We start from the raw sequence: 13,128 nt of genomic DNA on the forward strand, positions 1-13,128 counted from the left end.
GCGCATAGTTTTAACGCTCAGCTTAAAATATGTTTAAATCCCGATGCAGTGAGCTAATGTTATGCAAATGCATCGGGAGTTAAAAAATGCACATTTCAGCTTGGGAAGGAGGGGAGGAGGCATGGCTGACAGGGTAAGTGACAGGGTAAGTGGTGGTGGCTGCCAGCACTTACCCAGGATGTTCCTGACTTTTCTTTTTTCTTACCTTTTTTTTTTCATTTGTTTTTTTAGTAGGGTTGGAAACTTAAATCCAGCCTTGACCCAGGAGTTAAATTTCCAGCACCAAAAAAAAGTGCGCTGGCCAAACGCAGTCTGCATCGGGGAGTACTGCTTAACGCGTGGGATTTCTACATGAAGGCACTAAGCAGCGCTCCCGTTTAGAAACGCACATTTTCTCCGCACAAAACTCCTTGCTGCACTGGTTTTATGCACAGAAAATGCACGTTCAAGTGAAGACAGAAACGTTCTGCCCCGGCCCAGGACAGAGAACGATCGGGTGTGGGTGTGAACAGCACCGGGGCCCGAGTGAGCTGCCAGCAGGAAACCTACGACGAGCAGAGAGAGCTGGGCCCGTTTCCTGCTGCCTCTGTGGTGCAGAAATTTGCATAGAGGAATGAGCAGGTTTGTTAAGTGAATTTCTGGCTAATGAGTGGACCGTGAACACGAGGGCTGGAGTTTCCCTACAGGAGATGGCGTCAGCATCAGCCAATGACAGAGCAGCTTTAGAAATGCTGGATGACCTCACAGTGGTTCCTGGGTTCCAAGGGTCAGGGTCATGGAATGTGCAAGCCAGGGGGTCAGGGGGTCACAGGAGGGGAAGGCCGGACAGGCAGATACCACGCTGCCTCCCGGGTGGAATAAAGAACAAAATATCTCTGCAGGCAGCGCTGCTACAGGAGGCGTTGGCTTTAAATGAATCCCCTTCAGCCTCCGGACATGGAAGCCACTTCCAGCAGCCTGGGCAGTAAATGCCCAGCACAGTTGGCCACTTCATTTTCTCACATGAAGCCCTTGTTTAGTTGCTCAGAGAGCCCGGGAGTCCCAGCTCCCCGTTTCAGAAAGTGCCAGGGGGTGGTGGTCCTCGTGGGTCCGAGCAGCTGCCACCAAACCAGAAGGAGCTTTGGGGAATCCTTGCAGCTCTTCCTGCTTCTGCTTCCTCCTGCCACGATTTCCTGCTGCTGGGAATTCAAGGAAGCGTTTGGACTCCACCCAGGGGCACCGGGCCGCCCCTCCCCCGCCGGCTGGTGGATAAATAGCCGGGGCCCGGCAGGGCTGGGCAGGTGCGACGGAGCCAGGAGCCATGAGCGGAGGCAGCAGTGGCAGTGGCAGTGGCAGTGGCAGCGGCGGCTGCAGGTACCCCGTGGATGCGCGAGGCGTGGGAGTCATGCAGCACTTCAGGCAGAAGGTAGGAGCAGCCCTGGAGCACCAGCTCTCCCCCCTGACAGCTGCCCTTTCGCTTCCAAAACTTGGGTCTTCCAAGTTTCCTGCAGCTTTACGGGGGATTTTATTTCGATTGAAGGATCTCTTTCATTTTTTTTTCATTGCATTCACGGTGGAAACTGTTGTGCTTTTTCAGAAATACAGATTAATTCTTTAGAATCCGATAGCAAGATGCAATTCAGTGATGAATACATTCATCATTAAAGACATAAGACGAATGATTTCCCTGTCTATAATATTAGAGTTTTTAAATTGATGAAAAAGCAAGCTGTAGGAGAAAAGTCTGCAAATACCCGAGTCCCTGCTGGTTCTTTAGGATTGTTTTCCTATTCTGATATCTCATATTACACCAAAATAAGAATTGGTCCTAAAGTTTGTAGTGACTGAGATCACAACGCATCTTGTCTTGACTTATAGCGATATAGGAGGTCTTTATCCCGTGATGTACTGATGTGGGGTTACAGGACACAGTGCTGGGGGTGTCAGGGGACCTTTATCCCGTGATGTATTGATGTGGGGTTACAGGACATGGTGCTGGGAGTATTAGGGGATCCGTGTCTCATGATCTGCATGATGTGGGGTTACAGGACACAGGGCTGGGGGTATTTAGGGGATCCGTGTCTCATGATCTGCATGATGTGGGGTTACAGGACACAGTGCTGGGGGTATTAGGGGATCCGTGTCTCATGATCTGCATGATGTGGGGTTACAGGACACAGGGCTGGGGGTATTTAGGGGATCCGTGTCTCATGATCTGCATTATGTGGGGTTACAGGACACAGTGCTGGGGGTATTAGGGGATCCGTGTCTCATGATCTGCATGATGTGGGGTTACAGGACACGGTGCTGGGGGTATTAGGAGATCCGTGTCTCATGATCTGCATTATGTGGGGTTACAGGACACAGTGCTGGGGGTATTAGGGGATCCGTGTCTCATGATCTGCATGATGTGGGGTTACAGGACACAGTGCTGGGGGTGTCAGGGGACCTTTATCCCGTGATGTATTGATGTGGGGTTACAGGACACGGTGCTGGGAGTATTAGGGGATCCGTGTCTCATGATCTGCATGATGTGGGGTTACAGGACACAGTGCTGGGGGTATTAGGGGATCCGTGTCTCATGATCTGCATGATGTGGGGTTACAGGACACAGGGCTGGGGGTATTTAGGGGATCCGTGTCTCATGATCTGCATTATGTGGGGTTACAGGACACAGTGCTGGGGGTATTAGGGGATCCGTGTCTCATGATCTGCATGATGTGGGGTTACAGGACACAGTGCTGGGGGTATTAGGGGATCCGTGTCTCATGATCTGCATGATGTGGGGTTACAGGACACGGTGCTGGGGGTATTAGGAGATCCGTGTCTCATGATCTGCAGGATGTGGGGTTACAGGATAGGGACACAGTCCTGGGGGTGTTATAGTTTCTCGCTTTCTTCTGCAGACGTACATGCTCTCTGTGCTGTGGTCGGATCACAACAACATTCTCATCTACAGGACCTTCGAGGAGTTTAAGAAACTGGATGTAAGTAGATAGCGGGGCGAGGGAGACGTCCTTGGCTCTGGGGGTTTGTCCCTTCCCTCACTCTTTCTCTGCTTCTTGTTCCAGAGAGACCTGCGGAGGAGATTCCCGCTGGAAGCTGGGTTCCTGAGGAAGTCGGAACGGATTATCCCCAAGCTGAAAGGTGAGGGCTTGAATAGCATTTCCACTCCTGTCCATCAGGGGCGCCCTAACGATGCAGGACTGGCTTTAGGAACAGGCACCTTGGGCACCAAATTCTGAAAACATCTCAAGCTACTCTTTGATTTCCAGGGCTGAAACCTCCCAGCCTCCGTCCTCTGCCTATGAGTGCCATGACCTTGAATCTGGCCCTCATTGATTGGGATGGGAGAGTAAGGATCTGGGAGAGCTCTCTTCCATTAAAGGCGTCCTGCACCACTGGAAGACACAAGTTTATACCTTATTTAGGTGGTTAAATAGAACTCTAAACCAGGGCAATCAAAATTACATTTCAGCTTACAATTCAAGGTCCGTCAGAGAAGCAGAATTTAAACCAGGCCTTCTGGTTCCCACTCTATTACTTCACTCACCAGTGCCATTGAAGCCATGCCCTACCCTTACTACTGCCCCTCAGCAGGTGCAGTCCATCTTAAGAGGGCAGAATTCTCACAGGTCTAATGTTAAAACATGAGATCTGGATTTCACATCACAAAATCTGTCAATGCTCATACAATGTGGGCACCTGGCGTATTTTGTCCATAGTCACAGCCTTATGTACGTGGACCCAGAGCTTAGGTTCATAAAAACCTTCCAAGTAAACCCTGAAGCAGAATATTGACCAAGCAGTAGCCAGGGGGCTGCCAGGGCTAGTCAGAAAAGTTGGGATAAGTCACTGACTGGCTCTTGTCTTCCTTGGAAGATATTCCTCTTGTATTCCGACGAAAGAACAAACACAGCAATCGCCTCCTGGAGCGACTGCAGCTGCTGGAGACCTACTCCCAGGAGCTGCTCTGCACCGACCCCAAGATCTCACAGGCTCAAGATGTGACCCAGTTCTTCACCCCCCAGACGCGGGATCTCGACCCTTCCTTCCCACAAGACAGGTCCGTATGCAAGAGATCAGAGTCTGCGTCTTCTGCTGAGGAGTCACAGACCTTTCCATGTCTAAGCCCAGTGTAACGTGGAAATGGGAGTGAAATCGTTAACTTTCTTAATGTATGGCTCGCTTACCATCAAGATCAGATTTATAATAATAGACTGACCCCTCTCGGACAGAGAAAGCTCTGGCATTGGGACCCCCTGAGACAGAGAAACATCTGGCGCTGGGACTGATGTTTTCTAGATTTGTTCCGTGTTTTAGTAGAACTGTAGCTGGAATATTGCTGATCCCGAATAATAAGTCTGGATCTATTTTATGCGAAAGCCCAGTGTGTAAGCAGCCACCTGCCGTGTTGTTGTGAAGCTCACAGTGTAACAGATATACACGCATCTTTCTTCCAGTATTGTGATCATGCCTTCTGAGGCTGGGGAGGGGAAGAGGGCATCTCTCACCCCGGAGTCCCACACCCCAGTGACCCAGCCCATCGTGTCCCAGAGGTACGTCTGCATTGGAGCCTACGAGACAAAAGACACCAAGAACAGGCCCTTCAGAGTGAAGCAGGACGAGCGCCTGGAGGTCCTCATCAAGGACACGACAGGTACCGCATTGTTCTTCTCATTAATTCCCAGGTACACATTTTAGCTCGGGGGTCTCCTTGCCTTCCCATTGTGTTCAGACCCTCATGGCCTCTGCTGCTCCAGATATGAGCACAAGCGGAGAGCAGCACAGATCTGGCAATGGTACGAAAGCTTTCTGGGTAGAGGGGAGTTAGCGAGAGGAGGGAAACATGAAGTGGACCCCTGTGTCATTTTCTCACATTCTGTGCCTATGGGAAGAACCTTTACTCTGCACTGGGCCTCAGCAGTTACGATTGCCTGGGGCTCCTACCGGCCCATGCTGCCAGCTGGGAGTTGCCAATAACTCTGTCGCTGTTCTTCCTTACAGGCTGGTGGCTGGTGGAGAACGAAGAGAAGCAGCTCGCCTGGTTCCCAGCTCCATATCTGCAGAAACAGGTCACAGCCAGCGAGACCAGCACTGCCAGGACCTGGGCAAGTCCGGGTAAGTCCTACAGGAGTCGGGCACCACCTTCAGAGAGCTTTCTTTGTCCTGTTCATTGTGGCTCTGAAAAAGTCCAGAAAATGGTACCAATATTATAATGTAAAGCAGTGCATCCCACCCCTCTCCCACAGACACAGCTAGCCAGTCGGGGTTCAGGAAAGCCATAATGAATATGCACGAGACCAGTGGGTCTCCACTGTATGCAAATCTATCTCATGCATATTCAGTGTTTACAACAGCGCTTCTGTAGCAGGAGAGGGTAGGGAATCACTGCTGTACACGCTCTTCTCATATCCAGAGAGAACCCGGATATTTATCAGCAGAACAGAGGCGCAGTGTGCACCGATATACGTGATTGTACGCGATTTCCCCCGCAAAGCCCTATACGGGGATGCAATAGGGTTTTTGTGCGCGGGAAGAAAAGCAGGTGCGCATGCGCTTACTGACCCACGGGTTTTTCTCTGCGAATGCACGTTAATGTGTGCACAGGAGGTGATGGGCAATGCAGGGAGCCTGCGGGATTTTTCTACCGCCATGGTCAGGACACGAGTTAAGTTGCAGCCCGACTCAGGGCCCATTTTATTCCATCGCTTGCCCTGGTGCGGTGGGGTTGTGTGTCCGTGCGGCTCTGGTGTGATTTTTTGGATGGAGATTTCTGATTGTGTCCGGCTGTTCCTGATGCTGTGGTATATCCTGCGGATTTGCCATAGGATGACAGCAGCAGACGGTTTGGCAAATGATATGCGGTGTGAATTATCACTCACGAAAATATTGGCCACATTTCCTGCAGCACAAGGTTATTCAAAATATGAAAAATACTTTCCAGGGTCATATTTTCACTTAACAGGGAGACCCATTCACTCGCTCCCTTTTATGTGCATATTACGGTGCCCGAGCGTCCAGATTTTGCTGCCATGTGGTGTGAATTATCACCCATGAAAATATTTGCCAATTTTTCCGGACTAGAGTTTTTTGAAATATTAAAAATACATTCATACTTTCAGTGAATAGGGAGACCCAGTCGGTCGCTCACTTCTATGCATGGATTATCAGCACAGCTTTTCAGCATGGATGCAGCCACTTATTACATAGGGCCTTATACGGTGCTTATGTACACGCATTGCTTTATGAATGCCCGGATTTCTGCATGCAAATAATTTGCATAATTTATTAATTTTTTTACATCTCACGGAGGCGCCAGCTTTAGTCGTGCGCGGTGATCAGAACCCACGCTCATAACTAGCGCCTGTTTTGCCACAGGTCTTATCACATCGGCCCCTATGTGATCTTCAAAGCAGCTTACAGCATTATTTGAATTCAAGTACAATAAGTCCTTTCCCCAGAGAGCTTATGACATAAGTGTTGTACCTGAGGTAATGGGAGATACTGTGACTGGTGTGGGTGGGATTTGAATCCTGGTTTCGCTGGCTCCCAGCCCACTCCTCCCTCAGGTTCTGGATTGTATTTCCCACGCTCTTTTACGTTCTCTCGATGTGGGGCTAGTAATCTTCCGAGTGCACAGAAAGGTGATCAGACTGCTTGCTTTACTCTTGCAGGGGTGTTTTATTTTGCTGCCAAAGGCTACGAGGCGCAGAGCTCCGACGAGGTGTCAGTGGCTGCCGGCGTGGTGGTTGAAGTCCTGGAGAAATCGGAGAATGGCTGGTGGCTGGTCTGGTGAGTCTGCCGCTCTCTTCTCTCCCACTGCTAGAGGCTCAGGAGCCGTCCCAGCCCCTTAGAAAGCAGCTGATGCTCCAAGGAGCAGCTTTGCAGGTACCTCTGCCTGTGGATCTTGCCTCCCGGCTCATAGGGAAAGCACCATGCTGACTTTGCCCCTGCTTTATCTGCGCTCCCTTTCCAACATAGTTGCCTCCCTGGGCCTAACCCCACCCTGGCAGTGTCTCCTTGAACACGCGGGTAAGAGGAGATTTTGGTAGGCAGTTTTCAAGCCCCTTTACGTGGATAAGTGCCTTCCCAACGGCCGTTGCCACGTGTACCTGCCTCTTAAATGCAATGGACCGAGGCTGTGAAATCAGAACAGCTGAGAAAATGCTGAAGCAGGAGCTGCGCGCCCTGGTGGCGGTTGTGCACCGCCTGCGTCACGCTGCTGGAGCTCTGCCTCCTCCTCACGCTGCAGCTGGAAAACAGGGCTCACATCTGCGTAAAAGCACCTCCGGCACTAGTCCTTTATAATATCTGCTCCACATTCCCTCACGAGCTCTGCAAGTTTCCTTATTCTTGTTTTTATTTTCCCTGGCTGCAGGTACAATGGCAAAGCCGGTTACGTTCCCTCCATGTACCTCCAACCCTACAGAAACCCTCACCAGAAATTCCAGGTCATCATAAATAAGGACGTGTACGGCTCAACCCCCGACCTGCAGAAAAGCGCCTGCTGCCCCGACGCGAGCACGCTGCCCCTGCGGAGGGCATCTGAAGGCGATCCATTGCGAAGCAGCAAAGCACACAGGAGTAGCAGGAACAAGAGGCCTTTGGACAGAATGAGATCAAGATCCTTGACCAATCTATCAACCATGGCAGGGCCAGAGGTCAGGTCACTGAGTGCTGCTGGTGAAAGCAATGAGAACGTGAATAGAGGCCGGGCCGCTTCTCCCCTGCTGAGGAATCTGCCTGAAGCGAAAAGAACAGAACCAAATCCGAGTCCCACCGGCCCTGCTTGTGCAGCCCAGCGACAGCTAAAGCCGATCCCTCGGCTGGGCCAACAGAGAAAGGATTCTGGCTTTGATGAAAACTGTTCGATGAGCGATTCCGATCCAGCCCTGAACGCCTCAGATTTGGACTCCAGTTCCAATACCCCCAAGGTGCCTCCAAGGCCAAAAGCCCACGAAATCCTTCAAACGTGCAGCACTGTAACAAAGCGGGCGGTGCAGAGGCCACAGCAAAGCCAGGCCTGCTTCTCACTCGGTGCCAACCTCGGCTGAGAAACCGACCGTGGCCTTCCTCATCCACTCATCCTCCCGTAACTTTCAAACGAGAAGCTGAACGGGCCCTGCTACAAACCGATGGCACTGGGGCCCGACTACCCCAATTCCTTATTCTAGCTGCAGCCACAATTTCAAGGCAAAGTTTAAGGCTCAGATTTATTTTTTAGGAACGTTTCACGTTGCCTTTTGGGCAGAGTTTGATCACGGCTGCCATTCCCAGGCCATGCAGTTTGAGTTCATGGGGGGGAGGGCGTAAGAACCCGGTCACAGCCTGGAAGGGAGGAGCCCTGGACTCTGCTGTGATTTCATCAGCTCTTGCTTTCAGGGTCCCCCTGGAAGGGCTGTTACTGCCTCGCTAGTTAGCAAAGAGGCTGCACTGGGACATCTTTGGTCCTTGTTCGCTTCAGCTCCCATCCCAACGCGTCCTCACTGGTGCAGGACCACACATTCCTTACAGGATGACATTCAAAGCCATTTCTGAGTGCAACGTGGCCTCCTGGCCTGCGGGTGCTCTGCATTCCTGCCCAGTCGCACAGGGCCACCAGCGCTGAACGGTGCACAATCAGCCACCCCACACCCCCTTCTCAGGCCGAGGCAGCAGAATGGGGAGGGTTTGCCTCTATCAGAGCTGAGATTGCAGAGGATGATGCCACTGAATATCAAAGGTGGAAAGGTGCTGGACTCCCTCTTAGACAGGTCTGGAGGAAATTCAGCACGGATTATTTATTACTTTTGCTAAATTGCATTTCTTAGATATGTATAGACTGCGATGTACATAACACCATACATTAAAGCTAAGAGTGAATAAATTAAAAAAAAATCAGAATCTTAAAACTAAACTAAAATGAAAATCTTAAAACAATAAGAAAATAAAATCAGTCCATTACCCGCTATTAAGTTCACTTAGAGAATAGCCACTGCCATTAGTAATGGTTACATGGAATAGACTTAGTTTTTGGGTACTTGCCAGGTTCTTATGGCCTGGATTGGCCATTGTTGGAAACAGGATGCTGGGCTTGATGGACCCTTGGTCTGACCCAGTATGGCAGGTTCTTATACAATAATAGAAATGATAGTAAAAAACCTTAAATACAAGTATAAAATGAAATAAAACTTAAAATATCTTTAAGATCAGAAAATTATTAATCCTGCAAGGCCTTTGTGAAAAGGTTTTGAGGGACTTCCTAAATTTGCTGTAGTTTTTTCCCCAAGTGTAAGAACTGGAATTCTGAGTCTTCATTCACTACTCAGAGCTTCTGCCCCGTTGCCTCAGCTCAGTCAGAGCCATTGCAAGGGGGGTGGGTGGGGGGCCAGACCACCCTTCTGAGCCTGCAAGTGCACAAGCCAGGTGCTGAGCGTCAGCAGGAAAGTTACAAGGGAATCCATTTCTTCTGATACCCACATGAAAGAGAGAAAGGGCACTGCTAACAGAAACGCAGCTCACCCCGTCTCTCCTGCAGAGCCTCCAGCTGTCTCCTCACTTCCCCAGCCCGTGCCTGTCCTGCCTCCCTGCATGGAGAGGATGCAGAGCTAAGAGAACATTCGGACATTTTATCACCTGGTCTCCTGCTCATGCAACACTCGCATGTTACTTCTTTCTTACTACGAAACAACTGCACGTTTGACCGACGTCCTGTGCCCGAAGGACAGTTGGGCTCTGAACCTTTCCCTGTGAACCAGAGGGGCTGAGGCCAACCTGATGTTGGCTGTTTGGCAGATAGGATTAAATTGCCTACTTTGGGGAGCTTTTTGGTAACAGGATCGCTTACTCCTCCAATGTGAGAGTGGGGTGGTCAAGGCAACGGTTTGAATTTTGCATTTAGATGCTGGGGGAGTATTTTACATGTTGTTGTTGTGATATCTTATTGCTGTATTATATTATGATGATCCTATGTATGAAGTATTTACTGATGTATTTATGTGTTGATTTATTTTTGTATTTTAGTGCTGTATTGTATTGCAGTTTTGTGCTTTATTTTGACTATTGTATTGTTGTGATCCACTTCAGAACAAACTTCTGTTTGAGGAAAGCGCTCTATCAATATAACATAACCCAGTTTATAAAGTCGAGCTATGCAAATGCATCCAGGTCTTGCAAACTTCTTTAATGAGACCACTATACTCGATGGATGCTAATTAATACATAATTTATAATACACTTATTTATATACTTGTGGTGCTTTGTATGTTGAATGAAGTTTGTTAACTGGATTTACTGCAAAAATCTCCCCTTCCCTGAATATTTACTGTAGCTCAATGTATCTTAACATGTATTTCAACCACTGAAATCTGGGAATATTTATTGTTCTGAAAAGAAATAAAGTCCAAATATTTGTAATTACATCTCAGACACATTATTCTGCTTTCTGCTGCAATGGACAAACGAGTGGCAAACAGTGGCAAAATCCTTGCTTTTGCCTATGGCACTGTCAAATCTTTTCCAGGGTGAATATTTTGGCAAAAGGCAGGTGTGTGCGAGTCTGTGATCTCACAGGCACATCTGTTCCAGAAATGCCTCTTTTTAGTGATCAGAGTCCCTGCTGGAATGACGGAAATCCAGAGGTGGCAGAACTAGGAGTCAGGGAGTTGTTTCCTCAACTCTTCCAGCTGTTACCTTTTTAAATTTAATACAAAATAATTCACATTTACCATGGAACCTGGAACAGTGGGATACAAAAACCCGGCATCCTCTGCCTTCCAGGAGAGGGAACCCAAGCAGCCTGCAAGGGCTGAGCTCTGGTAGAATAGATCAAACAGTAAAGCCCACAGGCTGCCCTGGGGTCCATTTCTGTGCAAGCCTGGAGAGGAATAAACCTCATTTCTCCCACCCCACTCTTCCTCTGCCCGGGTTGCTCGGTGGCTTTCAGCGCTCCCTCGTAAGCAGTGTCACCGTGACTCTCTCTTCCTGGCATCCTGCGAGAAAGGATTCACTCAGGAGTTGAGGCTGGGGCTGGCGTGGACTGCATCTCCTCGTCCCGAGGGGCCGCGGCATCGCTCAGCCTCATATTCTGCCACATAAAATCCAGTAACATGGAGGCCTGCAGCAGCCGTCCCATCCTCTGCATGTGGCGCTCTGCAAGGAGAAGAAACATTGCTCTTAGCATGGGCACACGTACCAGCAGCTCAGACCTCGCACACAGTCGCTTGAAGGATGCGAGGAGCATCAGAAAGCAGCTCACAGCCATTGTATGGGCAGTGAATTTCAGGCCGAGAGAGCTGCTGGTCTAACAGGAAAGCGCTCTGCTGCGTGACCTGTCCACGTATTCTCAGGCCCTCAGCTCCCCTCTCTCCCCTTCTCTACACACAAGCACAAGACTACCAAAAAGGGTTACTCCTCTAGCCAAAATCGGTCCCTTTCTTGTGGAAAGCCCTATCAGAACCGTCTCCTCTCTCTCATCACCTCCCACTAGGACTACCACAACCTGCTCCTCCCAGCAAACCTCTCCCTCCACCACAATCTGGCCGTGTAACCACCCGCTTCCATGTTCAGGCTCCTCACACCCCTTCCACTTCTCCACCAGCTCCAGCCTTTCCACATCACTGCTCCTTCTCCTGCCCTGGGCAAAGTCCTGCCTAAAACTCTCCTGTGTGAGCGGAGGCAGCTTGCACATCTTACACCTGCTCATTCCAGATCTTAGCTTCCTTGATTTTCCCCATATTCACTGGAATAAAGAGCAGACTGTAAGCTCCCTGGGGCAGGGACTGTCTCTTCTGCTTACGTCAAGTAGCAGCTGTACAAATTAAGTAGACGGGACTGCCAGTTCTGATTTCCTATCAGAAGGGAGAAGCTCTAGGAAGCTGTGCCAGAAAGAGGAGTGAAACACACGGGTTATTTTTGTTAATTTATTTTGAAAACTTGTGGCCTGCTTTTCCATTTGCTCAAAGCAGAGGGTAACGAACACGTGACGAGCCATCGCAATCATCATCCCATCTAGGGTGCTCTCACACAAGCATCGCCGGCGTAGCGTGCAAGAGCTGGGAGAAACGCTCGGCGACTCACCAGTGTACGGGATGAGCACTTCCACGGCGGCCCTGATCCCGCTGAACTGCAGCAGCGTCTCGGGCAGCTCACGCCTCAGGAGGATCCCGATCACGGCCTGAGCCTCGTGGCAGTGCCGAGAATTTGTGTTCCAGGTGGCGCAATATTTCAGCAGAGACTCTGCGGAGGAAACACAGACGTGGGCTCAGACGGAGGCAGAAAACCTGCTCTCGTGGCTCGATTTGAACAATAAATCAAGTTATTTTCATTCCAATGCATCTTTCACCAGGAGACCAGAAAGTGGGATTATTTGTAGTAAAGCGGGGGTAAGGGTATCAGAGTTCGGCTGGGATTTACAGCCCACGGGTCCCAGGCTCTCCCCCGATTCTCTGAGCAACCAACCTTTCTGATCCTGGCGCAGCTTCAGCAAGATCTTCTCTAACTTTCCTCCCCCATGAGTTTCTCGCAGTATGGCTGAGGGTGAAAAGAAACGAAAAACAGGTAAACTGTAGCTACAGAGAACAACTCGGTGGCAAACCCCGGCCGCTTCCCTGGGAAAGGAGCCCGGCTGCAGCCATGGGGGCCGACAATGGGAGCAGTGAGCCAGGTTTTCCGCTCTCCCCTGGTCAGAGGAAGGCTGAAGACTCTCCGCAGAAACCGACCCAGACCTGCAAGCAAAACCACAAGGGACGCCCGCCCGCAGTAAATAAATGACACACGGGCATCTCAAGCCCGTGCACTATTGCTGCCTGCTGCAAGGTCGCAGTTACAGGTCAGAGATCAGAGAGCAGCGCCGGCCCGGCACTCACGCTTGAGTGGCTGAGATAATAACCCCCCCCCCCCCAGCTGAAGCTAAGGCTCCGAGGGCTTCATGTGGAGCTGATCACGAACGCCAGGGAACGGAGGGGGCTGAGCATTTAGGATGTCGCTAGCTTCACTTCCTTTGAGGATCTGCTCGATCCCGGCCAGTTCTCCAAAGAGGGCAGGCACTAGGACAAAGGGGAGCAAGCGCCATGTCTGCTAGCGAGAGGCCTAGGTACTTCCTGCGGTCACTGAACAGAAACCTGTGTGCGTCTTTCACATCCAGTCACTGACTGCCAGATGAGGAAG

The 13,128-nt window shown here is 50.4% G+C and overlaps 2 protein-coding genes across 6 annotated transcripts in view; one reads left to right on the forward strand and one right to left on the reverse strand.

The window, feature by feature from the left end:
- The first annotated feature begins 442 nt into the window (after window positions 1-442).
- Window positions 443-8,947, forward strand: LOC115075901 (NADPH oxidase organizer 1-like). Of its 2 annotated transcripts, none has more exons than XM_029576823.1 (8): window positions 443-621; window positions 2,886-2,966; window positions 3,051-3,126; window positions 3,862-4,045; window positions 4,443-4,639; window positions 4,987-5,100; window positions 6,657-6,774; window positions 7,361-8,947. In XM_029576823.1, exons 2-8 carry the CDS (start codon window positions 2,892-2,894, stop codon window positions 8,034-8,036), a joined length of 1,440 nt encoding a protein of 479 aa, XP_029432683.1. In that variant the 5' UTR covers window positions 443-621; window positions 2,886-2,891; the 3' UTR covers window positions 8,037-8,947. The 2 variants fall into 2 exon arrangements, with proteins under 2 accessions (XP_029432683.1, XP_029432682.1); XM_029576822.1 differs by lacking the exon at window positions 443-621 and adding an exon at window positions 812-1,405.
- Window positions 8,948-10,322: 1,375 nt separating this feature from the next.
- Window positions 10,323-13,128, reverse strand: part of TBL3 (transducin beta like 3) — a 39,831-nt gene continuing 37,025 nt past the window's right edge. For all 4 annotated transcript variants that reach the window (XM_029577574.1, XM_029577572.1, XM_029577573.1 and 1 more), the window contains 3 exons: window positions 12,421-12,492; window positions 12,040-12,198; window positions 10,323-11,112 (listed from right to left, as the gene is read on the reverse strand). In XM_029577574.1, the coding sequence (XP_029433434.1) occupies window positions 10,967-11,112; window positions 12,040-12,198; window positions 12,421-12,492 (377 nt within the window). In that variant the 3' untranslated portion in view covers window positions 10,323-10,966. The remainder of the gene's footprint in view (window positions 11,113-12,039; window positions 12,199-12,420; window positions 12,493-13,128) is intronic.

This window comes from Rhinatrema bivittatum, chromosome 14, assembly GCF_901001135.1.
Source record: "Rhinatrema bivittatum chromosome 14, aRhiBiv1.1, whole genome shotgun sequence".
Classification (NCBI taxonomy): Eukaryota; Metazoa; Chordata; class Amphibia; order Gymnophiona; family Rhinatrematidae; genus Rhinatrema; species Rhinatrema bivittatum.